The 27,866-nt window shown below is 45.2% G+C and overlaps 9 protein-coding genes and 1 long non-coding RNA gene across 13 annotated transcripts; 3 read left to right on the forward strand and 7 right to left on the reverse strand.

Annotated features, from left to right (window-relative positions):
- Window position 1: 1 nt before the first annotated feature.
- Window positions 2-3,954, reverse strand: LOC136190609 (puromycin-sensitive aminopeptidase-like). The gene is made up of 22 exons (XM_065978828.1): window positions 3,789-3,954; window positions 3,657-3,732; window positions 3,398-3,603; window positions 3,230-3,337; window positions 2,985-3,179; window positions 2,799-2,929; window positions 2,675-2,745; window positions 2,590-2,624; window positions 2,363-2,523; window positions 2,188-2,305; window positions 2,073-2,133; window positions 1,911-2,020; window positions 1,793-1,856; window positions 1,601-1,737; window positions 1,383-1,517; window positions 1,111-1,330; window positions 903-1,045; window positions 791-847; window positions 627-734; window positions 527-579; window positions 328-475; window positions 2-280 (listed from the first exon to the last, which is right to left on the reverse strand). Exons 1-22 carry the CDS (start codon window positions 3,951-3,953, stop codon window positions 146-148), a joined length of 2,637 nt encoding a protein of 878 aa, XP_065834900.1. The 5' UTR covers window position 3,954; the 3' UTR covers window positions 2-145.
- On the reverse strand, window positions 3,928-10,689 carry LOC136190603 (Golgi-specific brefeldin A-resistance guanine nucleotide exchange factor 1-like). Of its 2 annotated transcripts, none has more exons than XM_065978820.1 (29): window positions 10,559-10,689; window positions 10,329-10,395; window positions 10,132-10,263; window positions 9,964-10,070; window positions 9,806-9,914; window positions 9,679-9,739; window positions 9,567-9,627; window positions 9,242-9,497; window positions 9,111-9,189; window positions 8,816-9,050; window positions 8,657-8,764; window positions 8,509-8,610; window positions 7,940-8,460; window positions 7,743-7,866; window positions 7,551-7,682; window positions 7,347-7,493; window positions 7,119-7,291; window positions 6,955-7,054; window positions 6,717-6,893; window positions 6,604-6,668; window positions 6,362-6,551; window positions 6,188-6,303; window positions 6,061-6,135; window positions 5,926-6,004; window positions 5,015-5,869; window positions 4,845-4,946; window positions 4,676-4,789; window positions 4,349-4,612; window positions 3,928-4,289 (listed from the first exon to the last, which is right to left on the reverse strand). In XM_065978820.1, exons 1-29 carry the CDS (start codon window positions 10,682-10,684, stop codon window positions 4,008-4,010), a joined length of 4,959 nt encoding a protein of 1,652 aa, XP_065834892.1. In that variant the 5' UTR covers window positions 10,685-10,689; the 3' UTR covers window positions 3,928-4,007. The 2 variants fall into 2 exon arrangements, with proteins under 2 accessions (XP_065834892.1, XP_065834891.1); XM_065978819.1 differs by having other exon boundaries at window positions 9,964-10,082.
- Window position 10,690: 1 nt separating this feature from the next.
- Window positions 10,691-12,652, reverse strand: LOC136190621 (uncharacterized). Of its 2 annotated transcripts, none has more exons than XM_065978842.1 (15): window positions 12,559-12,652; window positions 12,434-12,513; window positions 12,345-12,378; window positions 12,228-12,296; window positions 12,104-12,174; window positions 11,984-12,041; window positions 11,829-11,927; window positions 11,708-11,781; window positions 11,613-11,657; window positions 11,487-11,556; window positions 11,361-11,432; window positions 11,241-11,301; window positions 11,089-11,182; window positions 10,896-11,028; window positions 10,691-10,829 (listed from the first exon to the last, which is right to left on the reverse strand). In XM_065978842.1, the coding sequence occupies exons 1-15, from the start codon at window positions 12,640-12,642 to the stop codon at window positions 10,800-10,802; spliced, it is 1,074 nt and encodes a 357-aa protein (XP_065834914.1). In that variant the 5' UTR covers window positions 12,643-12,652; the 3' UTR covers window positions 10,691-10,799. The 2 variants fall into 2 exon arrangements, with proteins under 2 accessions (XP_065834914.1, XP_065834913.1); XM_065978841.1 differs by having other exon boundaries at window positions 10,720-10,851.
- A 37-nt stretch (window positions 12,653-12,689) lies between these two features.
- Window positions 12,690-13,450, forward strand: LOC136190628 (uncharacterized). The gene is made up of 2 exons (XR_010670587.1): window positions 12,690-12,893; window positions 12,947-13,450. It is a non-coding gene; the product is annotated as an uncharacterized lncRNA (long non-coding RNA).
- LOC136190615 (activin receptor type-1-like) lies at window positions 13,254-15,506 on the reverse strand. Its single transcript, XM_065978836.1, has 4 exons — window positions 15,403-15,506; window positions 15,044-15,349; window positions 13,744-14,691; window positions 13,254-13,686 (listed from the first exon to the last, which is right to left on the reverse strand). The coding sequence occupies exons 1-4, from the start codon at window positions 15,464-15,466 to the stop codon at window positions 13,424-13,426; spliced, it is 1,581 nt and encodes a 526-aa protein (XP_065834908.1). The 5' UTR covers window positions 15,467-15,506; the 3' UTR covers window positions 13,254-13,423.
- Window positions 15,507-15,514: 8 nt separating this feature from the next.
- LOC136190622 (CD2 antigen cytoplasmic tail-binding protein 2-like) lies at window positions 15,515-16,849 on the reverse strand. The gene is made up of 2 exons (XM_065978843.1): window positions 16,573-16,849; window positions 15,515-16,524 (listed from the first exon to the last, which is right to left on the reverse strand). The coding sequence occupies exon 2, from the start codon at window positions 16,521-16,523 to the stop codon at window positions 15,585-15,587; it is 939 nt and encodes a 312-aa protein (XP_065834915.1). The 5' UTR covers window position 16,524; window positions 16,573-16,849; the 3' UTR covers window positions 15,515-15,584.
- On the forward strand, window positions 16,557-17,419 carry LOC136190624 (2-dehydro-3-deoxy-L-rhamnonate dehydrogenase (NAD(+))-like). Its single transcript, XM_065978845.1, has one exon. It carries the CDS (start codon window positions 16,577-16,579, stop codon window positions 17,333-17,335), a length of 759 nt encoding a protein of 252 aa, XP_065834917.1. The 5' UTR covers window positions 16,557-16,576; the 3' UTR covers window positions 17,336-17,419.
- LOC136190604 (electrogenic sodium bicarbonate cotransporter 1-like) lies at window positions 17,330-21,776 on the reverse strand. The gene is made up of 14 exons (XM_065978821.1): window positions 21,622-21,776; window positions 21,371-21,550; window positions 20,953-21,273; window positions 20,511-20,902; window positions 20,209-20,451; window positions 20,082-20,156; window positions 19,758-20,029; window positions 19,530-19,704; window positions 18,846-19,472; window positions 18,503-18,784; window positions 18,267-18,445; window positions 18,124-18,196; window positions 18,005-18,073; window positions 17,330-17,951 (listed from the first exon to the last, which is right to left on the reverse strand). The coding sequence occupies exons 1-14, from the start codon at window positions 21,701-21,703 to the stop codon at window positions 17,421-17,423; spliced, it is 3,501 nt and encodes a 1,166-aa protein (XP_065834893.1). The 5' UTR covers window positions 21,704-21,776; the 3' UTR covers window positions 17,330-17,420.
- A 20-nt stretch (window positions 21,777-21,796) lies between these two features.
- Window positions 21,797-27,673, reverse strand: LOC136190612 (mismatch repair endonuclease PMS2-like). 2 transcript variants are annotated; one of them, XM_065978833.1, is made up of 29 exons: window positions 26,609-27,672; window positions 26,242-26,546; window positions 26,155-26,186; window positions 25,997-26,090; window positions 25,776-25,941; window positions 25,035-25,663; window positions 24,888-24,974; window positions 24,733-24,835; window positions 24,578-24,680; window positions 24,443-24,523; window positions 24,299-24,390; window positions 24,164-24,242; window positions 24,012-24,106; window positions 23,862-23,961; window positions 23,722-23,806; window positions 23,592-23,671; window positions 23,459-23,537; window positions 23,364-23,401; window positions 23,280-23,308; window positions 23,057-23,222; window positions 22,929-23,010; window positions 22,781-22,874; window positions 22,634-22,727; window positions 22,501-22,574; window positions 22,340-22,440; window positions 22,223-22,291; window positions 22,130-22,167; window positions 21,928-22,071; window positions 21,797-21,867 (listed from the first exon to the last, which is right to left on the reverse strand). In XM_065978833.1, exons 6-29 carry the CDS (start codon window positions 25,159-25,161, stop codon window positions 21,817-21,819), a joined length of 2,091 nt encoding a protein of 696 aa, XP_065834905.1. In that variant the 5' UTR covers window positions 25,162-25,663; window positions 25,776-25,941; window positions 25,997-26,090; window positions 26,155-26,186; window positions 26,242-26,546; window positions 26,609-27,672; the 3' UTR covers window positions 21,797-21,816. The 2 variants fall into 2 exon arrangements, with proteins under 2 accessions (XP_065834905.1, XP_065834904.1); XM_065978832.1 differs by having other exon boundaries at window positions 24,888-25,663; window positions 26,609-27,673.
- On the forward strand, window positions 25,189-27,132 carry LOC136190614 (uncharacterized). Its single transcript, XM_065978835.1, has 4 exons — window positions 25,189-25,683; window positions 25,756-26,532; window positions 26,587-26,860; window positions 26,920-27,132. The coding sequence occupies exons 1-4, from the start codon at window positions 25,198-25,200 to the stop codon at window positions 27,108-27,110; spliced, it is 1,728 nt and encodes a 575-aa protein (XP_065834907.1). The 5' UTR covers window positions 25,189-25,197; the 3' UTR covers window positions 27,111-27,132.
- Window positions 27,674-27,866: the final 193 nt, after the last annotated feature.

A 27,866-nucleotide genomic window follows, 5' to 3' on the forward strand; every position in this document is an offset into this window, starting at 1 on the left:
GTCACGTCTGGACGCTTTTTCCTTACAGGCACACAAACACAACATAGAACTACCACCGGTCATTTTTACTACTAGACAAAAAACGATTGTAGCTCTAGAGTTGTCCACGAGCCGCCGCCGCCGCCGCCGCCGACGACGACGACGTTTATTTTTCTTTTGTTAGCCAATCGCGAATGGCTTCTCCGTCGCGTTTGATCCAGGCGGCGTTGAGTCGGACGTTCTCGCACGCCTGGAGAACGTTTCGTTCGGCGGCGGGAGCTGGATTGGCCTTGAAAAACGCCTAGAAGAAGAATTGATTTCGTCATCGATAACTATTGATTATTGGACTTCGATTTCTTGGGCTTTTTCTTCGGATGCAAAGTGCTGGCACGTTTCTTTGATGAGTCGAGAGAGCAAGAATCCTCCCTCGTAGCGATCGTGCAAAAGAGGGAAATTCTCCTGAAGGAATTTCCAAGTCAACTCCCGTCCACTTTTGCTACATAAAAGAACAAAATAGGTTTTATTTAATTATTAGATTAAAACGTACGTTCCACAACAACTGGTTATAACGAAGACGGTGTCTTGCGCTCGAACTTCATCCTAAAATAACGTAAGAAACCAATTGCTTAATTAATATTGATTATTACCGATAACGAAAATTTGAGAGTTTTTTCAATGAGAGATGGATCGCGAACGCATCCCAAGCAGCGAGCGACACGCATTCGTTCTTCTTGGAGAGTCGCTTTCCTGAAGACCTAGAAAAATAGATATATACAGTCATCAACATAGATCACGTCACGGTCTCACTCACTCCAAGAAGTGCATCGAACATCGCCTCGTCTCCGTGAGCCAAAGAAGTTATATAAGCCTAAAATAAAATAAAACACAATGGTCTTGATCTTTGTTGTAATCGATCTCCATACGGGAACACGAAGATCGGCAGGCAAAACTCGCGTTTCTTTGGCATGATCCAGGACTCTTTCCTTCGCTTCTTCTACTGTTTTCTGGTGCCCATAATAGCCAAGTTTGCCAATGACCAAACTCCTTAACAAAGCATCCACATGACCTATACATAAATAAATAAATAAATAAATAAATAAATAATCAATTACTCTCGTGTCTAGCTCTTGCCTTCTCCCTCCTTTGCATCCCAACCCAATTTGTCACCCAGCTTCTCAAAGACTTTAACGGCGAACGGATGAAAGGCTCCGTCGAGATCGATGTTGGACAAAAGAATGCGAAACGTGCTCAGACTGTTTCCGATGTCGCTCATCACGTTGAAATCCTCCTCGTTGCTGAAGCATTCGACGAGGCGCAAATAATCGACGCTGCCGCTCACACCAGCACGAGCCTTCACAAATATTATTAGCAATCATATACGTATCTTTATATTCTTCTTCTACTAGAGCAAAGAGATCCGATGTCAAGCCAAGACGATCTCTTGCTGGCAACGTTTGCGATTTTATTCCCGGAAGAAGACTGCTCAACATTTCCGAAGAATATTTGACGCGATAGAATCCGAATTGACCGGGATTCACCTTTTAATTAACAAAACACGCAGTCAATCAATAGCCAGCTGCCGCGTGGATTATTATTATTATTATTATTATTATTGTTTTACCTTGATCCAATCTGTCGAAGCGACGTTTTCAATTTTGACACTTTTCGTCTTTTCTTCTATGAGGAATTCGGCGCGGACTTCTTCCGGTTTGCTGGCGCAGGACAAACTCACAGGTATCAGCCAATGATAGGAATCATCTATAACAATTATTATAAAATAATCTTTTTTAATTAATGAATCTTCCATACATACCAGATGATGCTCCATCGGCAGAAAATTTTGATTGACTGAACTCCAAAATTCGAGTATTTCCTTCCTAGAAAACATCGATTAAATTAAACTGAACGTTGATGTGAATTAGTCTCCAGACCTTTTTCTCTGAAACTGTCAAAACTGGAAATCCCATTTTTTCCGTCCACGTTCTCATAACCCGTTCGACAGGTTTGTCACTAGCCCATTCCAGAGAATTCCAGAGATCCTCTGTAAAAATCAGCATTGATTATAATATTACCGAAATGATGTTTCATAATACCTGTGAAGGCGTTTTTGTAGGAGAACTTCTCGAGGTAGTGGTTCAATCCGGTGCGAAATGCCTACAAACGCATAAATCTGAAATTTCGTTTCTTTGAATCGGAAACGATTGGTACCTTGTCTCCAATCCAATTGTGAAGCATTCGAATGACAGAAGCGCCTTTGCTGTATGAAATCAAATCAAAAATTTCGTCGATTTCAGAAGGATGTCCAACGGGAACTTCAATGGCATGACTAATAAAGAAAAACGTATACAATGTGCAATTGTTCGCTGTGTGGCATTCTATAGACCTGCTTCTGAGTGCATCTAGTTCTAGAGCTCTAGCAGTGTCTTGGGCCACAAATTGGTCCCAAATTCGATATTCAGGAAAGTATTTATCCACCACAAGATATTCCATGAAAGAGGCGAAGCCTTCGTTGAGCCAAAGATGAGTCCACCATTCCATGGTGACCTAGGGGTGGAAAAGAGAAAAATCGAATAGTTCAATTAATACTACAAGACTGAGATCTTTTCTTACGAGATTTCCAAACCATTGATGAGCAAGTTCGTGAGCTATAAGAAATTACTTAAATAATTAATTCAAGTTAAATCTTCACTCTTACCAACTACTATGGCAACCCGTTGCTTCGTCATAGAAGAAGAATTTTCCGGATCAATAAGCAAACACGTTTCTCTATAATTAATTAATTAAATCCAGTCTTTCTATAATATGATGTAGCAGCTGACCTATAGGTAACCAAACCCCAATTTTCCATGGCCCCAGCAGCAAAATCGGAAATAGCAATTAAATCCATTTTGTTCAACGGATAGGCAATTCCAAAATAGTCCTTATAGAAAGGCAACGACTTGAGAGTCACCTATACAAAAGCAATATTAATGCTTATTTATGCTTATTGGTTGCAGCTGCCTCACTTCCAAAGCAAATCGTCCCTGTTCTTTCTTTCCCACGGGCGTATAGACGCGAACCAGGACCCCATTGGACGTCTTGTCTTCCACGTAATCGTACTCTCCGACGACAAAGGCCAAGAGGTACGTCGACATGATGGGAGTACGAGAAAATCGAATCTCTTTCAAATTGGAATCGCAATCTTTTTCTTCTACGACATCCTAGAGAAAATTGATTGTTAGTTAAATTAATTGAAAATGTTGATTGCTACCATGTTGGAAAGTGCAACTCTATTTTTTGGCGCTACGAGCGTGACGTCAAACGTTGCCTTGACAGCCGGCTCGTCCCAACAAGGAAACGCCCTTCTCGCGTCGGTTGGCTAAAACGAAACGTCACGCGTGTGACGTCATAAAAATGAATCTATTTTTTTCGCGCGCACTTCAAATTGCGTCACGGCGGCGAATCGATCTTCGCCTTCCGGCGATTTGTACTTGCTCCGATAGAAGCCTTTCATTTTGTCGTTCAATTCTCCCGTAAAATCGATCGAGAGACTTCCGGGTCCCGGACGAAGCGATTCGGCGAAGGAAAGCGTGACGAGTTCGTCGTCTTTGTTGTAAGTCCATTTGGCTTGAACGGAAGCGGATTCTACGGGGGAAAAAATCGTCAATTCAGAGACAAGTCGCTTTTCGCCACGAAACCTTGGCTGCGATAGGACGCGGACGAGATTTCGATGTCAAGGCAGTTTAGTTTGATTTCTTTGACGGCTTCCTTGACCTGCGAGACGAAATTTTTAACCACGTGCCCGCCACGCCCCCCATTTTTCCGCGTACCTCCACCGATATCGTCTCCTTTCCGGCAAAGGTAAATTTCTCCAGATCGGGATGCAAATGAATTGCGTAGTTTGACGGCACGACAGTCGAAGGAAGGCGAGAAAACGCTCGTTTTGCAGACGCCATGACGCGAAGCAGGTTCGGACGGACGACGCGCGTTAGCATCGCTTTTCAAATGCGTGCGCTAATCGACCTAATGCAAATAATGTTATGTACAAATTAAATATCTATTACGTCATCTTCATTTTCGCTACCCAAAGGACTGGATACTCTCGAATTCCCAGATTGAGGGCTTAGCGACGTTGGCTTGGCAATGCCAGGAGCTGGAGCCGGAGTCGATGCGATTGGCGAAGACGGTCTCAAAATGAGAGGAACGGGAGAAGAAAGAGGAATTGCATTCCCTACGTCACGTGATCGATCAACCGAGTTCACTGGTGGTTGGTTGAAAGCCGACGAGGGAAGTGGAGGCTGAAGAACGACAGATCCACTCAAAGAAACGCCCTTAGAACGAAAACACATAACGGTTAATTTATTAAAATTATAATAATTATTATTATTACCGAATCGGCTGCTTCCATTTTTTCCTTGGCAGCTGCATCTTTGGGCGATTGTGCTGCTTTGCTGGGCAGCGACGGTCTTCTCGTTGGAACGGGAGCGAAAAGCTGATCGTGTAAGCCGGGTAAAAAACGATGTATGCGTTCCCACGTCGCCGTCCAAAGCGGGGAGTGCGGTGATTCGGAGGACGAGTCGGCTGGCGCATCAAACACGCCCGCAGTTGACATTACAAGAAGCATGTTCTTCAGAGACTCGGGAATCGATTCCGACTAAATAACAATAGGATGAATTAGCCTGGTGGTTATTCACTGGTCTGGCTCTACACTGCATACAAGAAGTTCGCTATCGTTGAATCGCATGAATCTGTCCATAAAATCAAGTACGTTCATCCAGATGTCCGGGAAGGACGTCAACGATAAGAGAGCACTCAAATGCTGCAGAAAAACCTAAACGATCATTATAATCAACATCAAAATTATCGATTTATATATATCAAATTACTTTCGACAGCAGCGCAGAAACTCTCATACAAGTCTCCTCGACTCCGACGAGATCGTCCAGAGTCACGTTACCCAACAAATGATCAAGCATGGGAAAAAATATCTTCCAAAAAAAAACACAATCACTATCATTTCGCTTCATCCTCCCAAACAACGTCCCCGAAATCTTACCTGAGAAAAGCAGGCTTCCCACTCGCTAGCATTCAAAACCTGTATGTCCTGAATGAGAAGAGACCGCTGCAAAATCGTGACGGCCGTCTGACGAATCTCCCGTCTCGAATCGCAACAGAACGACGCGATTCCCTGCAAGAGCGGACCCCAGCAGCGCAACCAGAGAAACTTCCCGTCGACGCCCTCTCCATCCCTTCGAACGACTTTCGCCACTTTGCAGTGCAACAATTGCATCAGTTCGAGCAACTGACGAGTCATCGCGTCGAACGTGTAGCCGCTAACCGTTTCCGTAGTAACGTCTTTCGGCGAAGAAATCGCCGTCGCGCCTCCCTTTCCGACCCCCCGTCTATTTCCCGACTTCTTTACCTTTCCCTTACTCTTCGTTTCGATTTCGACGCCGCTCTTCGAGTCGGATTGCTTCGCGTTGCCGTGACAACTCGCTTCGGCCAACGTCCGAACGACGTGAATGCAGGCGGGAAGATTATCCGACGTCAGACACTCGACTTCTCGAACGAGAAACGTCAACGTGTCGCACGTTTTACCCAACGACGTCACGCCCTCGAATTTCATCAATTCCGGTCTCCACAGAAACAGAGGCGCGACGCCGTTCGTCGAATCCCGTCCGCCGTCCGGACTTTCGTGTTCGACGAATTGCTGAGCGAGATTGACGTCGCCCGGTTTCGTTCCCGTTCCGCACGATTCCATGAGAGTGAAGAGAATGAGCCAATCGTCTTTGGCTTTCACGTAGCTCGCGTTCGAGCGAAGCAGCTCGTTGAGGCCCGCGACGATGTGACAGGAAACGCTCAGCAAAACGCCGGGCTTCAAATCGAGAAAAACGGACAGACTTTTAAAAAGCTAAATATAATTATAATTATTATTCATATATTTATAATCCAATAGGGAGCTATTACTTTGTGGATCATGTCTTCTCTCCATAGCAACCGTACGGCAATCCTAAGAAGTCCAATCACACTTCTCTGGACGAGAAAGCTAGATAATGAGCGCAGATAAAAACTATCGATTAATAAACCCTATTCATCTATTGCCTTGGTAATTCTGCCTGCAAGAGAATTCGAGTCAAATGCTCCTCCACACTCTTCCACAGTAAATCAATACGATCCCTACGCAGAGGGACTCCTATTTACTCGTTTTTTTGCATGAGAACTTTCGCACCTATTATATAGGACAACTCTAAGCAATAATTCCAAATTAAAAACGGCCGCTTCTTCGTCGAATTGGGTTCCTAAACTATGATGGGCATCCGGACTGCGAGAAGCGAATTCCAAAGCCTTGATCAAAAAAGGTAATCTCAAAAAAATTAAATTCATAATTGATGAATGAGGATACCTTTATTAATTCAACGAGAGAATCTTTCATGAGGAATTTGCTTTCGGCGAAAAGAGCTTCCGGGTGACAGTCGCGAATGCATTCGGCTGCTTTCTGCTGAGCCTCGCGATCTTCGGATGACGTCGCACTTCGTCCGGAATTAGGATCGGACGTCCAAGAAAAGAAAGACGAAAATATTGAAGAGTCAGACCTTAGAGAATTGATGCCGCTTTAATTAAAAACCGTCGATTGTTATACCTTACCTTTGGGATGGAACATCCTCTGGAACGATAGAAACAAAACCAGACGGATCAAGAAAATCATCAGTCTACAAATGCATATTAAAATTATTTAAAATAGATGCCTTTTTTCCTACTTTGACTAGCTCTTCCGGCAGTAGTTTCGCTTTGAAAATGTGAAGGAGACAATCGAGAAGATTCTTCCATCCCTCGCGTAAAATATTCCCGTGCTGATGAGCCAACGTGAATAGGGTGGTAGCCGCCAATTGGGCTTTGGCATTGGCCCCAAAACAGACGGCGACATTCTCGCCGGCCTTAGATCGCGCGCGCATACATAAATAAACAACGAGCGAAAATCTCGCCGCTACAACTTACTTCGCTTGTGGACGCGAGATTCGTAAATTTACACAAAGAAATAACCAAGTTATCGAAAACGTCGCTCAGCCCATAATGAGCCGACACGGAAGCGCACGATCTATCAATACAATACACGTAGCTATTCTTACATCCTCCCTCCCCCCACTCCCAATCCCCATTACTTGAATCCGTTGACGGCTTTTTGGAGCACCGTGTCGTCGAGGGCTTCCTCGAAAATGACGGAGAGGGCGGCAACCGTCGGTCCCCATGCCAACAAGAATAGATCCTGATCGAATTCGTTATTTTTAATGTGCAAATAATGGCCGTCAGAAGCGGAGCTGCGTCTCAGCAACATCTATCGAGAAATTATTTTAATTAGTACGCATACGTTATTTTGTTGTTTCGCTCGCCTTCCAATCGTAGTCGTCTTTGTACTGGCCTTCGTGCTCATCCGGCATTATAATCTCATTTTCGCTGATATCCTTATAGATTTCCTTAAGCATTTCCACGTCAAAATCCTTCTTTCCGTTCAAGGCTCGCTGATTCTTAATGAATTGCTACGCACGTGGAAATTCTGACATCGCGCCCGCCTTGTCCACAACAGCCCCACTTACTTCTACAGTCATCGGCTTCTTGTTCTGCGGATTATGTTGATCGACGTTGAGCAGAATGATAGCGTAGCACAAAATAAAGACCGCGTCCGTGTTCTCGAACAATTTTCCCAAATCCGTTCCTGAGTTCATATCCTAAAAGCAAATACACGTTTTTTAATTAATTAATTAATTAATATATGAATGTCGTCTTACCAGCCAATGCTGAGAAAAATGTTCGACAATTCTCGATATAATCTGCGCTTCTCCGGGCAACCGAAACGATTCCAAAAAGACTCGAATGGCGCGATGAATTTTCACGCCTTTGACGTGAAAAGAACTGCGCCACAAAAAGAAAAAAAAGAAAAGAGAATAGATTCAAAATTCGCGCGCAAACGCGTCAAAAAACGCACCACACGAACGCCCTCAAAACGTTCTCGTTCTTTTTATCGCCGAGATACTCGCCGATCATCTTCTTCTCCAGGCGAAAATTCTCGCGAAAGAAGACGGCCAATTCGTCGCAGTCGACGGCGGCCGAAGCGACGCGCTTCAAAACGTTGTGCTCTTGCAGGAAAACGATTCCCTTCTTGGGAGAACTATTGAACTGCTCCGTTCCGGCTATGAGCAATTTCTTCTTCTGTTTAATTTGAATCAGTTTTTCGGGCGAGGGAAGAAGAGCAGAGGACGGGGATGATGACGATGATGACGACGACGACGACGACGACGACGAAGATTCGTCCTCGTCACCTCCCTTCGAATCAACGCTGCAATCTTCTTTATCTTCATTGTGATCAGACATTTCTGCATTTTTTCCTCCTCCTCCTCCTCCTCCTCTCTCGTTGTTACAATTGTACTTGATTCCGCTTAGAATTGCGAGAAGTGCGTCGAGGCATAGAAGATGACTCGGATGCAAGTGTCCTGACGGGTAAGCGTTCTAGGACACGCGTTCTAGATCTAATTCGTTGTGGAACTGGGGGCCTACTTTAGAAAGCAATTTCGTCAATTCTTCAAACACGTTCGAACTGTACAGATCGGCGTCAAAATTCAAATAAAGTTCCGTTACAAAATACGGTATTTTGAACAACTAAACCCCCGCGTGATTACTTTATCATCTATTTTTGACAACTCGCCTGAACGCAACATTCCAATGCCATTTCTTTTCTCTCGATGAACGATGCAGAGAATTTTCCTCCGGCCGGATATTTCCCAATAACGTTCATCAAAATGATCAAGAATTTCTAAAAAAAAAGCATCTAGATTTGACATACTACGCGGGGTTCCTGACTTACCTCCAGCTGAAACTTGAGATTGTCTCTCAGACTTTCGAACAGAAGCAACGATATCCGAATCGAATGGGAGAACACTTGAGAATTTTCCGATTTGAGCAATTGAAATAGGTGTTTGCAAAGATCGTCCTGAACGTATTGCATCATCGAATTGAGACTTCCGACGGCTTCGCAACCGCATTCCAACGCCACCGTCAAAAGCGACAATCCCATTTGTATCATTCTCTCGGTATTATGACTAAGAGAGAGAGAAAAAATTTGCTAAGATGTAAAAAATGTTCTTCAAGTGACTCAATACCGTTCTCGCGGGTTAATAAGAGATATTAAAAAGCGGAATAATTCGCGAACACAAGGGAGTCCGTAGGGCAGCAAAGGTCCTAAAATTTCGCCGTAACTTTAATTAAATTTTTCAAACGAAATTCGTTTTGCCTGTCTTCTTTTGAGTGAATTTGATTCCCCTTCTATTCACATAGGTGCTTTCCTCTGAAGTCTCATCGTCTTCCTTTTCATCCGGAGACTTGTTCTTTTCCTCCTCTTCCTCTTTCTTCCTTTCTTTTTCTTCTTCGTCTTCTCTCTCCTCTTCGTTGTCTTCCTCTTCTTCTTCTCTTTCTCCGCGTCGTTTCACTGTCGGAGAATGCGTCACGATCGACTGAGCCACGGCACTCGACATTCCTCGTTTCAAAACCTTCAAAAAAAATAAACAATGCATCGGTCGTCATGGTATCCAAACAAGCAAAGTCGTCGTCTCCCCCACTTTTCTCATAGACGTATCGACGGACACGGAAACCTTCGTATCTTCCTTAAACGATTTCAACCTTAAAGAATAAAAAATAAATAATATTTAAATAAATCTCTAGGATTATTGCCTTTGGAATAGAAGTTGAACCATGTCCACAAGAGTGTGTTCGGCACTTTTTCTCAGCAGTTCTGTGTAAAAATTAATAACATTTTTTCATATTATTATAAATTCATGACTAATTTTGACTTAGTTACCGCTCAGTCTCGATTCGAAACAAATTCGAAAGCACGACTGCATAATTTCGCAAACCGATTCATTTGTCATGAGTCGGCCAATGGGAGTCAAGAGCAAAGTTCGAAGAACCTCAAACATTAAAAGTAAATAAATTTGCGACCATTCGCAAATTTAAAACCTGGAGTATTTTCATCAATACGACTTCGTCACTCGACGAATCCGTTCCCACGAATCTAGCGTGCGTTACGGCGTCCGCTAAATTTTCTATTCCGATCGAACTTCCATCTAAATTCGCATCTAAATCAATGCCTTGCCTTTCTAAATCCAAAACACTCGTCAAACGTACCTATTAGGCCGTAGGAGAGGAATTTATTGACGGCGGAAAGAGCGATCCCCGTTAGGGGGCCCGTCGTATCTTCCGATCGAATGACGTCGAGAAAGGGGCTCAAGAAAACGTTCACTTGAATCTCTTTCAAATCTATCGATGGACAAAGCTTCGTTCATTCATTCATTCATTCTCGCTTCATTCATTTGTATTCGTGCCTCCGCTCGACGATAGAATTTCTTTCAGAACGTTGAAACTGTGTAGAACCGGGTCTTGCTCGTCGTCCTAGAAGCGACATTGTAGCGCAAGGGGCGCGCCGGTGTGAGGGCCAGTCATAATGCCGACTCTCGCGAGCGGAACGTCACAGCGTGACGTCAACGACGCGCCTCGCTCTGCGTTCCGCTTTCTACGAGCGTCGGTACGCTAAATCGTGTCTCTCTCGATGTACCTGAGCTCTCGAGTGTCTCGTCGACCGACGCATCGCTCCCACAACCTGGGATAATTCGCCTGAGACGATATAGAGGCCATTTCGACGCGGCGGCGGCGGCGGAAAGCGAGTCTCAACGTCGGCCATGTTGCATCCGGGAGCGCTCATCTTATCTACCTCCCCGTATCCATAAAATTAATTGATTAAAAGTTCTATAAAGCAATGGTTTGTTGTGCTTCTTCTTTGCTCTTAATATAGCTTCTTAGGCTTTCTTCGGGTATGTCTCTGCTATCTGGATAGACTCTCATTTCATCCTGTACATTATGTATGTATTTAATATAGTCACGTTTTTGCTTACCTCGGTAAAAAGTCCTCCTTCTGATGCTTCCTTTGCTTTCTTCTTTAAATTTCGCAATTCTTCCAAACCCCTTTCGTTCTCCAAGTCAACTTCGTTCTGCCTTTTCTGTCCTGCCGCAGACCTAGGCATCTTTCTAATTGAAAAAAACAGCTCTAATAACAACATTACTATTTACTTTGTCGAAAAATCTTACTCTCGTTCTTCCTGATCCAACTTTGTAAGTAAAACGGCTTTAAATTCTAAAATCTTGTCCAAATGAGACTTCACGTCATTTTCGCTTATATCATCTATAAATCGATCAGCAAATGAATTCCTTGTGCTTACGTCTCGAGAACGATTTCGTACCCGGCATCCACGGTAAACGTTTACACAAACTCAAAAGAATAGTGCGAATCTCTCCGCACAACTAAAAAAAGAATTATAGTACAGTAGCCTTCTTCTTCGCTTGCAAAATGTATTAATTACTGTCGACAAAGAATGCGGAGCTTTGTGGCACCTCTTTGCGACGATTTTCACAAACGACCTCCTATCCTTTTTCTACCCACCAAACCGTTTGTTTTATTTATACTCGATGTCTTGACGTGTTCTTACCCCTTTGCGCATTTGGAAGTCCTTTGATTCCCAAGCTAATACAAGGCAAGCAGCTCCGCGAAGAAAACCGCTGCAAGACTGCTGTTTATATACAGTATTTTAAGTCTTTAACTATGGTAATCTAACCTGTAATTATCAGCAATCCCAAAATCTTCCATCAGCTCAAAAAGCCTAAATAAAAAAAAATTCCTTACTATCCTTTCCTCAATTACACGCGTCACTTTTCTGTTGTCGTCAAGACGGCGCCGCGTATTTCGTTCGGAATATCTGCCTCCCCGCAATATCTCTCCACGTGCTACAGAAACAGTTTTAAATTTTTTCGTCTGTCTTATCTTCCCTCACCTGAAAATCGGAAGGAGGCTTGTAATTGTAACGCGGAAACGCTTCTATCATTAACTTATAAGTTCGTCCCACGGCATAAAGCGTCTCATTGGCTGCGCTCTATAATAAGAGAAAGTAGAGAGACTGCTTCAAATAAAAGATGTCATGTGCCCAACTGCTATTTCTCTCAATGTCATTGTGACGTTATGTTGCTTGCACACTGCATAAATGCAACTGTAAAAAAATCAAAAAATTCGGAGATGTCTTATCGTAAAATTCAAGTCGAATTTTTTTACCTTGCAGCAAGAGTTCTTCTTTGGCGTGGCGCTCCGAATATTCTAGAAACGTGGCGAAAAACTTCCTTTGCCTACAAGAGAAATCTACTAAGCTCCAATTAGAAGAAATGAAATCTCAAATTGCCTGAGTTTCCATTTCCATCGGCAATTTTAATTTTTTCGCCGACAAACCGATTTCTTTGATCCAGTTTTCCTAAAGAAAATTTCCAAAAAAGAGAAAATGCCTTTATTTCGTACTCACGATGGCTTTCGATGTCTTCGTAGGCCAAGAAGCCCTGCAGAAATCCAAAGTAAAAGACGAGGAAATGGCGCACAAAGAACCCGTTATACCATTTAGCTTCAAACAAACTTTGACGATCGGAAACTAAATTGCCCGAATTCTCGACGAACGCTCCGCACGACGAGCACACCTCGAAGAACGTCAATAATCGCGCACAGTGAACTCGAATCAGTACTTTAATTGCTTCGCATCCGACGACGTCGCTTTCGAGCGTTCCTTCCTTGCAAACGGTGCACACATTCGACGACGACGACGCCATTCTGCATAACGCACGCGTTGAACATACAAACCCCCCGTATACGGCGAAAAATAATGTCCTGCACCGGCCAACAGCAGCGCGAAATCAAAATGGCTTTATTTGGCGACACAGGCGTGGGAAAGACGTCTCTCTTTCTACGCTTCTTCGATCCTGACGTCACAGAAGAAGGAATTCGGCACCCGGAAGAATATTTTGGCACTCTCGCAGACTGCACGCGAATGTACACGTGCAAAAACGATATCAAAATAAACGTAAGCAAAAAGTCGCAAAGCGAAAGCGAAAATCGAAGGTGGGCGTGTTCTAGGCGACTCTTCTGGACACGGCCGGGCAAGAGAAATACCATCCTAGCGTGACGAAAAGTCTTTATCGCGACACGCACGCACTTCTCTTCGTCTACGCCATCAACGATGAGAACACGTTATTTTCGCTTCGCAACTGGATTGATAACGCGCTATGTAACGTGATGCACCAATGCCGGTTCTACCTCATCGGAAACAAAGTCGATCTTCGAGCGGATGTGGGGAAAAGTGATTCGGCTCAGTTTGTCAAAGAGTTTGGGTCGTGCGACGTCAAAGAGACGCCGCGCACGTCGGCACTTCGGGGAACGAACGTTCGGAAAATGTTTCAATTTGTAGTCGACGATATAGTAAATGAAATTTTCGAGACGCAGCAGCAGCAAGACGAGGACAAAATGCGCGTGAAACTAGACAAACAACAGACTGAAAAAGAAAAGGAATTGATTTCTTGTTGTTAGCAAATAATGTACATTCGATTCGATTATTCACAATAGATTGATTTTGTAGTTGCCCTCGCAGACTTTTCCCAGGGATTTCTTGACGCGAAGCGCGGTGAGCCTCGCGCCCGGATTCTCGTGCCAACACTCGCTCATGAGTCGAGCGAATACCTTGAGGAGATCGTCCTTCTCCCAGTGTTCGGATATAGACGGGCGAATTTTCGAATCCGCGACGACTTTTCGCATTTCTTCGAAAGACGGATCCGGAGGCACGGCGTCGTAGTACGGAACCTGAAACTCTTCCACAATACCTAATAATTAAAAAAGAAAATAATAATTAAATCCGGGTGTCACGTGATAGTCCATACCTTGCGATATGCATCGTCTCGACATTTCCCAAAGAATCAATCCCATCGCATAAATATCGATTTGCCGAAACGAATCGAACATCATGACGTCGACCGTTTCATTCAACACTTCCGGTGCCATATACCGCTTCGTACCCACCTTATGCTCGGGCACGTCCAACGGCTCCCCAGTTCCCCCGCTCGCACCATCGGACGTATTCAACACGGCCAAACCCAAGTCGCCGACGCAACAGGTGAGATCGTGTTTAACGAGAATATTCTTACTCTTCAAATCGCGATGAGCGATGCCCGGCTTTCCCTGCAAGCCCTGTATCTCCGAATGAAGATGCGCGACGCCGCTCACCATGGTATAAGCCATTTTGAGAAGAGTCTCCGCGCTCAATTCGGCCGAGTGAAGATAATCGTACAACGACCCGTTGGCATGGTATTGCGTGATGAGCCACAATTCCGTGCACGATCCATTGCTCACCATGTCCGACGCGAAAAAGCCGAGAATGTTGTCGTGACGCAATAACACCGTGTTATAGATTGACGATTCTCGATGCCACGACTGCTCGTCGCGCGACGAAAATATTTTGACGGCGAGTTGATTCGATTGCCACGTGCCTCGAAATACGGATCCGTATCGTCCGCTTCCGATGCACTCGCCCAAGTGAATTTGACGAGCGATCGTTCGCTGTTGAAGAAACGGAAGTCCCGATCCGCTGCCGGACGTGAACGTCTGCTCGTCGACGTGTCGCGGCGGCGGCGGGGAGAGCGACGAAAGGGGTTTGGGAGTGATTTCGGTTGGATAGATGTTGATTTGATTATCGATATTGACGTCTCGACGAGATCGTTTGCGCATGCGGAGGAAGAAGAAAAGCCCGAAAAGGACGGCGATGATTAGGGCGAGTGGAATGGCCAAACCCAAGGCTATTTTTAACTTGGTGCCGTCGTCGGACTGAAGCGCTAGGGGAGGGAAAAAAAAAAAGAGATATGAGAGGTACTGTAGAACATATTGACTAAACAAACGCGCCAATGGGAAGCATAACAAATAAACCGCAAGCATGCTGACTTGACTAATCAAATAATAATGGAGAAAAGAAGAAGAAGGGACGTAAAACGCGCGCACTTTTTTTAGGAGACTTATACGATTCACGTGACTAGCGCGGAAAATTTCCAAAAGAGAGACGTACAGCAGACGTTATTTAGCGAAGGCCTAAATCAATGGTGACTAGACTAATCCTATTAGCTGGACTCCCCCAACGCGAAGGGCGAGACAAAAAGGAAAAAGATTCCCTCCCCCCCTTTTTTTTTCTACCGGGCGCGGAGACGGACGATCTCGAAGTGCCTGGGGTCGTGGGAAGAGGCGGCAGCGTCGGCGCGAGATCTCGATTGCAGAAATCGGCATCGTCGCAGCACAAAGTGATCGTGTCCAGTTTTTCGTTGTAACCCCGGTTACAAGAGTGTGCCCAGAAGCTGTTCCTATCCGCGATGCAGTACTTGTTCAGTACTGTGTCGCCCTCTGGATATCGAACGAGTTCGGATAAGCATGCGAATCCCGTGCAAGCGTTCGCGTGCGCGCACGAGTGCGTGCTGCATGCGCACTCGACGCTAATGCTGTCGTCTGTATCGAAAGAGATTCGTGCGTACGGTTACGAACGCCTCCGGAGTGCTTACTGAAGTCGAATGCTCGAATAGTCGTGCCGAGAAAGGCGACAACGAGGACAATCTCGCTTCGCATCTTGTCTTCCTTTGTGTGAAGTGGCGTAATGTGACGCAGGCTAACGCGCTAGTCTCAACGATACATCCTCATGACGCCAAACAGACTGACCACAAGGACGTGTTCTATTTTAGTCCTACTACTCTACGTACAAGCCAAAATCAATTCTTTTGGACGAGTAGAAATTTCCTTCTGCGTCGGTCGCTTTTCTTACCCACACGCCGTTCTTAAAAAAATCCTGATCGACCCACTCCATCATCTGAGTGCTTGAGTAGGGTCCATACGCTTTTGCCTCATCTGTGTTTTCCCATTTGTAATACCAATTTACTTCGTCACTTCCGCCCATTTCCTTTCCGCCGCCGCTCTTCACTTCGTAAGCAATCTTCTCATAGGAAAAAGCGTAGACATCCTGATGCCCAGCTCCCAATAATCGATCCGCCAATTCAGTCAATTTCAATAATCCAACTTTATCTCCATCGTCACCATCGCAGTTATCCTCGTCCGTTTCTTCAAGCGAATACTTTGACCTAATATTCCTCTTCTTTTTCTTCTTATCGCTTCCACCTAATCTACGCAAAGCTTTCGTGACTGTCTCGCCCGGTCTCAATAACTCTAACATCTCCTTCATCACATCCAATACATTCACATCCTCTTGTCCTTCGTCGTCGTCGTCATCCTCGTCGCCACCCAAATCGTCCAATTCTTTTTCGGTCGATTTTTGATGAACCTGCTTCCAGTCGACACTCTCCAGCCAATTATCGTCGACCTGATTTGAATCCTTCGTCGCAATATAGTGCCCCGATTGGTCGAAGTATCCCTCTTCCATTTCTTCTTTCAAATTGAATGGCGTCATTCGAACGCCGCCTTCGTTGAAGTCGATCGTCCTTTCTTCTTCTCCTTCGATTTCGTCGTCGCTCAAGCGGACGCCACGCCCACTTTCCTTCCCTTCGTCTTCTTCCTCGTCGCTGTCCAACGAATGCTTTTCTTTGAATCGCGACGGCTTGATTGGCTTCCTTTCGGGATCGTCTTCCCTTTCGAGGTCGTGGAAGGTCACTTTTCGTCGTTTGGGAGCAGACATTCTATTCCTTATACGGGCTAACGAACGGCACAAAGAACTCCCGGCTTACGAGAATGAGCGATAAAGCGTTTGCAGGCCAAGTCGGCATCATAACGGGCGGCTCGAGCGGATTGGGCAAGGGAATAGTGGAAAGACTTGCATCCGAAGGCCTAACGGCGGTCATCTTCGACACGAACCGTGATCTGACAACTCGAGTGGAAGCGGAAATGAAAGAGAAAGGATACGCGGTCGATTCGGCCGTGGTCGACATCTCCGACGAAGAATCGGTGTCGCGTGGCTTCGAATACGTTCGCACGAAGTACGCCCGTCTCGACGTACTCGTCAACAGCGCCGGGATTACGGGACCTACTGCCGACGTCATTACCAACGTCACGCGACCCGATTTTGACCGCGTCTTCGCTATCAACGTACGGGGAAGTTTCCTCGTGACGAAATACGCCGTGAATGAAATGAAAAAGCGCAATTACGGTCGCGTAATGCTGATTGCTTCGGTTTCCGGCAAAGAAGGAAATGCCACTGCCGCCGCCTATAGCGCTAGCAAGGCCGCCGTCATTGGCCTTGCAAAAGCAGTTGGAAAAGAATACGCTGATACGGGAATTACCATTAATTCTATTGCCCCGGCAACCGTAGAAACGCCCCTTGTTCTTAATTCCAGTCCCGATTATGTTCAACGGCAAGTGAATAGGATTCCCATGTTGAGAATGGGAAAAATTGAAGAGGTTGCTGCAGCGATTCGATACGCCGTCTCGCCCGAAGCTAGTTTTCATACGGGATTTTGTTTTGACGTCTCAGGAGGACGATCTACCTATTAGTTCATTGTTTGTATTTTTTTTATGAGCTCACATGCAAATTCCCTATATCTACTCGCGTAATAATAAAAAGACAATTGACAGACATTTATACAGATGATTCCTTCACAGATGGGTTTGTGACTTCGAATTTTATTCCTTCGTCCTTTGGACTTGCTGCTCTCCAATCTTCGGTCGCTAAACCCGGGTTCTTTCTGTATCTTGGCTTGTGCTCTTCGTCAAGATGTCTCCACAAATTGCATCGATTTAATTCTGCCGAGATGTTGATGTTGCTCGATATGGGTACTATTGTATTGTGTTCGGTCGGTAAGTGAGTGCCCTTTTTCTTTTTCTCGTCCGCCTTTTTTCTCTTTATGAACTCGGGAAGCCGATCGTCCAATATCGCCAATTCTTTCTCGGTGAAAATCTTATTCATCAATTTGCGCACGACGACGAGGAGGAGAACGAAGACGGGAAGGGCGATGCTAGCGGGAGTTAGTTTGATCACAACTAACACGACGAGACATATAAATTGAATAGTCGTAAAAAGATGGATTCGCTTGTTGGGAAGATGACGAATGTAGTATCGATCTGGCTGATATTTAGGCGGCATCAAAATAATAAGGCAACGCTCGACGAACTAAAAATTTACCCCAATCGAATTTAAAATAAATTTAAAACTAAGATGCTAACCTGAACTCCTTTCAAAGATGAAACTCCCATGAAGAGAAAGATCCCATAAAGAACAGGCATAGGAATGATCTAGCAAAGCAATAAAAATACAGCGTAAAAGAAGTTTTATTCTCTTATACCTTTAGCACTGGAGTGAGCAATAGAGATAGCCCTATAAGAAGCGCCACAACAAACGCCGTCACTCTTTGCTCCCTATAAAAAAAGACGCCACCGCCCAAATTCAATTCAAACATACGTCTATTTCCTTCTACTTTCTGCTAACCGTATTCCAAGAAACGTTGGACTTTCGCCGGGCGCGTTCGTCTTGCTGAAAACCTTGAGACTGTTAACGTGAGTCACAGAGCGAACCGTAGCAGCAACGACCCACGGAAGGCCCATAACCGAGCAAAGAACAAACAGCAGAGCGACGATGAATAGATCCAAATGATAGCCAGCTCCTTTCTAAAAAGCAGAAATCTTAAAAAAACACGAGACTTGATACTGAGATCAGTCCACCACCTTTAATCGGTTTTCCTTTCGATTAGTAATAATAGCCGTTATTTGTTGATCCATAAAAACCAATATGACGAGTAGTATAGCGGGTAAAAGAGCGGCTACTGGTGCCCAACCGGGAAAGCCAGATGGAATAGGATTAATAAAGAAACCTCGCTTCTCCGGCTCGGTGGGACTGAACTCAGAAGGAACAACCAATTTGGGCGTATTGACGTCAAACGCCGCGTCCATACCGACCCAGAAGACCACCGCAATCACAACGGCAAAATCACTAATAATACGTCGTACCTTCAACAAAAAAAAGAATTATTAATTAATAAATTGATGCATAGATTTCGATTCCTCTTACGCTCGATGGTAAGAATCGCGACTTCTGAAAAGCCTTGAGATAGAGAGCAACCAAAAACGTGCCAGACATCAAGATAATCGATAGAAAAAGAACTTCTCTTTGACCTTTAGGACAATGGGATCCGCTTACAGTCCCACTAGCCGCTTCACAATCTTCGTCTGTCATTGGAGGAAGATAGCCAATCAGCGTTGTCGTCGTCGTTGTCTGATTTGTCAGCGTCAAATTCGTCGAATTCGTCACGCACGCGCAATTTCGATACACGTCCGGATTGGCGAAATTGATGGAAATCAGATATTCGCTTCCGATGCCAAAGATCTTACTGATTGCTTCAAAAATGAATATAACCGATATCAAAACCGAAAACGTCTCCTCGGTGAATCGCGTGATGTATTGAACGAGCGCACTCGCGTCCGTCGCGACGAGAATAATGCATAGGAGAGCCGTCCAAAGGCCGATCCATTCGCGAAAGGCGAGATAGTCGATATCCGAATCCTTGCAGAACGTAAAAAGAATTTCTTCGAAAACGAGCATCGGCCCGGTCGCTCCTAAAATGATGAGCGGTTGACCGCCGGTCAGGGCGAAGAGCATCCCGGTCAGAGACGAAGCGAGAATCATTTCGAAGGCAGCCTAAAAAGGATTAAATGTAAAAGAATACGTTTAGTTAGTTAGTTGTAGGATTTTTACCTCTAGATTATCCGTCTTTCCGCCGAGAACGCCGCCGAATGTAATCGCGGGCGAAATGCTCGCGAAGAAGATGAATAGAATCGATGCGATGCACTGCAGGCTCAAAGCGTCTTTAATATCGCTTGCGTAGTAGATCGACTTGCGCTTCACATCCTGAATCAAGCCACCGAAGATTCTAAAAAGAAAACAACTCGCATTATACCTATGTGCGACGCTACTCCTATTTACCTCTTCGTTCTTTTTATCTGATCCGCGTGGCCCTGATTGTCGTGCTCCCCGCCGGGGCCTCCCCCATTTCCCGGCGCTCCGCCGCCGCCGCCGCCGCCGCCGCCTCCCTCGCCGCACTGCAACGCGTCGAACGAATGATTCCGCTTCTGATCGAGCGCCGACGGCATCGGCGGATGAGCGAACGAACGCTTGCGTTCTTCGGCCGTCGGTAGCTTCTTCGGCGGCTCGATGCGCGTCGTGGGATCCCATTCTCCGGGCGGAAGAATCACGACCTAAACGTTATAAAAAAATAAATGAATCTATTGATTAAATCCAATGTTTTACCTGGTCAAGAAACACGTCGATTCCAGCTAGGATGTCTTCCCTATTCGATGCTTTGTAGGCGACGTCGTGAAAAATCTAACGGTCTCGTAATTAAATTGAATTTCTTTGTCGCTTTTTTTTTCCTTACCGGGTCTGACATGAGAGTTGCCACAGAACGACCCACTTCGTGATTGCTCGCCTGACTTCCCAAGGGTCCGAGAAGAATGACGAGAAATCGAGTTGGCAGGGGAACTTCCGTCAAGTCGCCCAATAGGACGGCGTCCTTCAGTCGAATAAAAGCCATGAGTTGGTGCTCGATAAATTCCAATTCTCCAACGAGAACATTAGATGCCTCGGCTCCAGGCGGAAGTTTTTTCATTAGGGGAGGATCCTAGGAGAAAAACAACAACTAATTATTCGTCTCATAATTTAAAATTGTTCTATTTTCACTTTCGCGTGTCCAAACGATGCGTTTCGCGACGGCGGACCGTCGCCGTGACCGGCGTCCGTCACCACGGACCCGGAAGCATTGTGATTGCTGACGCTCAGCGAGGCCGTTTCCTCGGCGACGGGAGACAGAGCCGGGTGAGATCCGTGCGCCGGCTGAATGGACGGATCAGAATGAGAATGCGATTCCAAGTCGCTTAAGTGACGGTGAAAAGAGCCCTTGATCGCCTGGAGAATACCTCCTTTGTGATGATGATGATGGTGGTGGTGGTCTCGATGGTGGTGGTCTCGATGGTGGCCGTGATGACGATGCTTTAGCAACAAGGTGTCGATCACTTTTTGCCTGTGCTTCGCATCCAATTGCCGTGAATTGACGAAGTGATCGAGAACGACACCTAGTACACACATACGTACATATATTTACTATATATTTTAGGCTTTGTACCTGCGATCTGTTCCAATGTCTTTGCTTCCAAATCGAATATGACGTTTCCTCGCAACATGCAACTTCTCAGTTCGAAGAGGCTGTGCAATGACAAGGTGGCAACGTGCGGCTTGCTCCACTTCTCGCCGCCCTCTTCTACGTCCTCCTCGAACTTGATCCATCGCGCCGTTTCCCGCCATTCCATTTCGTGGCTCTTTCCCGCCGACAATTCTTCCAATTCGGTGAACACGGTCGGCATTTCCTGACCGCTGACGTCATCGCCGCCGATGACAAATTTGACGCGATCAGCCGGGACTTCCTCTTTCACTTCCGATCGTTTCTCTAGAAACCGGAAATCGAAATCCCTCCCATTTCATTTCATTTTGCTCATTCATTCCAATGAGAACAAGGAATGAATGAACGAACGAATCGTACGTACGTCTTCGCTTGGGCGATCGCCATCCCTTCATCGATTCGTCGACGAAAAAGTCGGCTTTTTGTCGTTTTTCGTCGCTGCCTCTTCGACTGCCCGATGATTTTCGATGGTGTTTATGGTGATGGTGGTGATGGCGACGACGCGAAGGGTCGTGAACGCCGAAATAGAGAACGCGATGATGACCTGGACGCGATGAACCGTCATTTCCGCGAAAAGAGAACGAGTAGGGAACCCTTTTCCCGTCGCTAACTCACCCGTAATCTCCGAGTAATCGCGTTGAGCCGGACCGACTGGGTTGTGGGCGTTAGGATCGACGGGAGCGTCGCATTCGTCCATTGCTTTCGCTCGGCGTTTTATGAGCAGTCTCAGGCGGTGGCTATGACGTCGTCGCGCCTTGTGGAGAGCGTGATGTGCTTGCCCGGATTAGCGTTATTTGTTTATTTATTTATTTATTTTATATTGAACAAATGACGCATGGTCGGTCGACCATGTGGGCAATTCTAAGAATAAAAAAAGACGTTTTTCTTTAACAGATGATACACGTGGAAAAAGTTTCTCACCCAAGGTTGATCTAAATTGGCCATGTGACGCAGAATAGTCGTCATTTTTCGTTTATCGAGAGCCGTGCCTATCATCACTGAAGAACGGCAAGCACGAGATGCAAACATGTCTCGAATCCTAGAGGGCCTTCGGACAGTCGTTTCCTATCATAATAATAATAATAAAACAACCAGTCAGTTCTTGGTGCATCGTTTCATTTACTGGAAATTCTGACAATAAAAACAGCATTTCTTGAACATCTAAAGCAACGGACTTGCGTGATATTATGCCGGTGGGTCGTGCTCTTCTCAATACCTTCGCTTCCAAACGTCCAATTTTTACTAACAGGTACAGACTTTAGTTTAAAACGTTTACCCAACGTGTCTAAGCTCGCCAAATTGCTAGAAAGAAAATTTCGTCTATTTTTCATACCAGTCTCGTCGTGAGCAAAATGAAATCCGTTCAATTTGAAAAGGTCAAGGTTGTCAGCAAGGATAGCTTCTTGGGACGCAGTCAGTTCCAATTGTTTATGTCTTAGTTAGAAAACGACGTGTGTATTAATTTCATTAGGTAGTTACTTAGTTATTGTTCACCTAACAAGCATTTGATTTTCGAGAACGGTTTCTTTTTGGAGTCGTTCAAAATTGAACTTTTCGTCAGAAGCGTGCTAAAATCAATTAATAAAGGTCGCTTGGAAGACGGTGCCGGTCAGGTGATTTAACTAACCTGATCTACAATAAATAAATCGTTTCGCAATTTTGCTATAATAAATCCAAGATTAAATTGACCGATTGCTTCGAGTTTCAAAAAATCCTCTTTTCTAATCGTAGCCGCATATACAAAAGGAGTCTCTCTCTAAATCGACAGACTCACTTGAACTCTTTCTGGAGTTCTTCAAGTGCCGCCTGATTCGCTTCAGGTGCGATTCTAGCCATGAACTTTAATTTGGAATCGCTCAAGAGGAGCCCTACTCATAAAATACTCATTCAGTACTCTACTGTAGTATGTTCAATTTGGTCACGTTTTGTAGACAGTCTTTTTCTAATTGCATCAATACTAAACGTCATCGTGCAGGACTTTAGTTTTGACTCGCGAGGAGAGGACTGGAATTCAAAATTAGGCCGAGCGAAACCAGTGAGGGTAATCAACCTGAACACGAATAGGCTCAGCATAGCTCTCCTTCACTAATTCAGAGTCGGTGCTGCCGATTTCTACTTTTCTTGGTGGAACAGTTGAAAATGAAATTTTTGACTCTAATCTTGTTCCACGTTTAGCCAATTTTGCCTTTGGCTCAACACACTCAACGTCATCTTCTCTAGAAACGATACGTTTGACTGATTCACCACACCTCCTTAATTAACGCAAATTTAACTTTTTAGATGATCCCAGTCGTGAAAATTTCTATACACAGAGGGACAACTTCATTGAGAAACAAACCACACAAAATTCAACTCACCTCCCAAATAAACTTTTTCGTAAGTTCTCTTTTACCTTCTTTAGACGAAAAATTCAAAACATACCAAATGCACGAGTGCTTACGCTGTACTGTACCCTGCGAATTGTCAGCCTGACTGGATTGCTGCCGGCTAATTGTGGAACTAATTTTATCATACATCTTTCTCAATGAGCACTATAGAGAGAAAGCAATGCATCTCATTTTATACCAATAAAGAGCATTTTGTACCCTGACTACACACAATAGAGTCGTCTCGTCTTGTACAAACACCGTCCGTTTATCAGGCGTCACGTTAACATCAACAGAATCTACGAGAAACTTGGCTTCTCGTCTTACTACTCTAATCGTTCTGGCTAACCGGTTTTTATTTGAATCTCGAGAATGACAACAGGAAATTGATGCCTATTGTAGATGTGATAAACCTGATTTATTGCCTTGCTGAGCTGCACCCGCATTGCAACGGTTCATTCATCAGGTTTGACTAATTTTAGCCTTTACTTTATTAAGATCCATAGGTCGTTTGTTAATAAAGAAGTAGTGTCTATCAGCGGAACTTCGGCCTTCCCCGTGACAGCAAGTCGATACAAAACCGGATACCCTTACTTCAGTATTAGTAAAGAGACCTACCTATCTGTATTATAGTTGTACTTGAAAGTTGACTCCTTAGAAGCGATTTTAGTATCAGGCTCAAGAAAGTGGCAATCAGAAAGAGAGCACTGTTCTATTGGCACAAGAGAAGCCAACTTAGAAAGAAGATAAAAAATCAACTTAATTTCTATAAGTCATCTTCTTTGGCTTGCCTGTTTTGCTCCAAGTACACTTGCTACATTATCGCGCAAAGACTGACTTGTTCCATTACTGAGAACGATATTGCGTTTCCTTCAAATTATTAAATGGCTTGAAGAAACAGGACATATGTACCCCCACTTCGTTACCCAGAATCCGACGGCTGGTTTGTAACAACTATGCTTATTCCAACTGATACTAGACAGTACGTCTGAAGTGTATACATCAATTTGGAATATTCCTAAAACAGCATTTAATTAACACACCGGTCTCAAAAAGAGCCAATAAATAACCTTTTTTAAATTCTTCGAAAATTCTCTACATCTGACCGGCAGAGAAGAAAAGAGCTTTGACGCAGATACGGTTGTCCCAATCTACCCAATGCAGTATTACGTAATTTTTCTAGTCACTTTGAATTATAGTCATACCTCTCTGGCGGAGTGTGTTTCCTTTATAATTTCCCCACTGTGATCATACTCAAGTCGAGTTGCTTTCGTATCAGAAACGTGTCTCGTCGTTATGACAACGTCGCTAATATCGAATTCCCAAAAAAACGCACTAATTTTTTATTCAGAAAAATTACCTCAGAGCACATAGGGAGCTAAGAGCTTCTCCTCGAAATCCCAACGTTTGAACACGTGACAAGTCGCTAAAATTTTCCAATTTTGACGTGTAATGCTTAAGTGCTACATTTTTTAGTTAAAAAATGCTCTCAATTCCATTCAACGAATAAATTACTGATTGCTTTGAAATTGGATGGGCTGATGCCACTTCCATTATCGGACACTTCTACGAGCTCAGAACCGTAATTTTTCAGAAAAACCTCTACGACAAAAGCCAGAACTCGAAGAAGAGCTCGAGGCCCCTGTAGTACGACGCGAGAACCTATTCGAGTGGCTCCCGCATCCAAGCTGTTTTCGACTAATTCCTTCGCAGCAGACGCTAGACTAACAATGACCTGACCAGAACAAATCCGGTGAACGGCATCGCCTTCGAGACGAGCGACGGCCATCGCGAGCGCGAACCCGGATTACGGATGTTCGAGACTATGACGTCGAAGAAGGTCTGCCGCTGGGCAATGCGACTCAGTGTGCTATGCGCGTGTTCCGTCGCTCTGTGGTGGACCTTCGTATCGAATCGACGCGAGATGACCGATAGTGTCATAGCAACTCGACGTCCTTTGATAGCCGAGCCCGTTCGGACTCTAACGGCGTCGCCTAGACGAGTCAACGTCGAAACTTCGCCGCCTAAGGAGACGGTGTTCTCGAGCATCGATTTTTTCGCCGTACCGATGTCGGGATATTCGGAATTTCTTCCCTTCGTCTTCTCGCTTCTCGGTTGCAAGACGACTTCGTGCACGTGCAAGGGAGGATGCGAGAAGCAGTGTCCGACGTTTCGCACCAACTGTCAGTACAAGCCGATTGAATCGACTTCATTTCAGACGTCCAATGACGAGACTTTGAATGCCGTGCTTCTACGTCATCCCGCACGTCGACTCGTCTTTTCGTACATGTCTGCAATTCATAAGCCTTGGGTTAGTGTAAATAGATAAATAAATAAATTAATAAATAGATTTCTTTGTTTAATTAATGAATGATTCATTTAGATCGATTTAGGTTTTCCTACCAATGTTAGCCGGATATTTCAAAATCAGAAAATTTCGAAGCCGACGTTGGATGAATTTGTTCGTTTTCGTTGTTTTGATAATGTGATGACGAAATTGTTGTCCGGTTTGGGAGCGTACGAGTGTTTTCGCGTCACCGAAGCGACTCTCACTAAGGCAAAGGAAACTCTGCGCAAGTTTGACTTTGTTGGGATCAAGGAACACCTTCGAGAGTCCGCCTTACTTTTGAAACAAAAATTTGGAAAGAGCTCTGTTGCCATTGGCAACGTTCCCACGGAAATAATCTCGCCTCTTCTCGGCAGCGACCACAGTCAATTCTGCTTGAGCAAAGAGATGTGGGATTTCGTGGAAAAGTCGAATTATTACGATTTTCAACTATACGAGTTCGGTTTCGATATCTTCCGCAATCGTCTCTGCAAATCGACGAATCAATGCCTTCCCCCAAAACAATCCACCCTCTTTCCTCACTTTTCGTCGCCCTTTCTCAAATCGCCGAGAATACTCGCCATTCTTCACGTTCCCAAGGCGGCCGGCTCGGCATTCGTTCGCGTCGCTCGTCACGCGCTCGGATGCGATCCGACGTGCTGGTGCACGGGTATGTGCTACACGTCCTGTCCCTACCTCATCAATCAGTGCGGTCACACGGCATTCGTACCGGACGCGTGCGGCGGTCACGACGAGCCCGTCTTCACTTTCACCCTTTTGAGGAATCCCCTCGATCGAGTCGTATCTGCGTACAAGCACGCGAAAACTACAAAGGTGCGCGTATCAACCTAAAGTGATTATTTAATTAATTGATTTAATTTTTCTTAGGGTAATCATTGCTGTGGGTTGCCTGATCGCGTGACTGTGAAAGTCGATTTTTCCGAATCGAGTTTGAATTTGACGCAGTTTGTCGTCGAGCCCGGCGTTTCGAATGTGATGGTGAAGATGCTGGCCGGAATTCGCGTCGACGACGTCGATGCTCAAGTGAACGAGGAGACGTACAAGAAAGCGCGGAAGCGACTCAAGGAACTATCCTTTGTTGGCATACAAGAACAGTATAAGGAGTCGGTTCAGCTCTTCTTTCATTCTCTAAACAAATCTGGTAAATTATCACGGGATGTTTTGATTAATAATGATAAGTCGTTCTTTTCCTCTCCGAAGCCGTACCTCAACCAATAGATTATAAAGTGCACAATGCCGGATCGAGGCAAATTCGAGTTGACGTCACGGAAACGGATCGACGACTGATGGAGAAAGCGAATGCGTACGATAGACGAATATACGAAGAAGCGAAGGAGATGTTCTACGATAGACTTTGCTCCGCCCACATTAAGTGCTTAGAATCAAATTAGAATAAAATTTTAGCGCACTCGTCTTCCGACTCATGAGAGCCTTCTCTTTCTTTCGTTTCGGGGCTGTTCTGCTGTTTGTTGTCTTTGCGGCGAGTCTGTTCGCGATTCGAAAACTATGGCCGCCATCTGCTACGATTAGGACGTCGGCGACGCGACGTTCGATCGGTGCGTTCGATCGTTTAGGATTTCGCGACTAATCGTACGCGCTTTTTAGACGTTACGAACACGATGTCGCTCAAACTAAACGAAATTCCGTCGATTTTGAGCTTCTACGACATTCCTCGCACGGGATTCGACGAGCTGTTGCCGTTTATACGACGCGTAATCGACTGCGACGGTCTCCAGTGCGCTTGCGACGACAGCTGCGTAACAAAGTGCCACGCCCCCATCGCTCGCTCTCACTGTCATCACACGCCCATCCGTTTGAACGACGATCCCGCCGTTTTCAACGCGATTATACTACGTCATCCCGTTCGTCGAATCGTCTCCGATCTCGTACGAGTCAGCGCTGTCTACCAATCGACGCGATCGGTCGGTAAAACAAGCGCCAAACCTAAGTAGACGTACAAAAGGGGCGGGTCTCTTTCAGATCACCGGAATACCTCACTTCTCGCCGAACCTGACGCTCGCGCTCAGTCGAGAAAGGGTCGTACGCGCCAACGTCGATCGTTTCGTCCGATATCCGTGTCTCGACAACGGAATGACGAAAATGCTGGCGGGTTTCGACGTTCACGCCTGCGTATCGATTTCGTCTCA

This window comes from Oscarella lobularis, chromosome 8 (assembly GCF_947507565.1).
Source record: "Oscarella lobularis chromosome 8, ooOscLobu1.1, whole genome shotgun sequence".
Lineage (NCBI taxonomy): Eukaryota > Metazoa > Porifera > Homoscleromorpha > Homosclerophorida > Oscarellidae > Oscarella > Oscarella lobularis.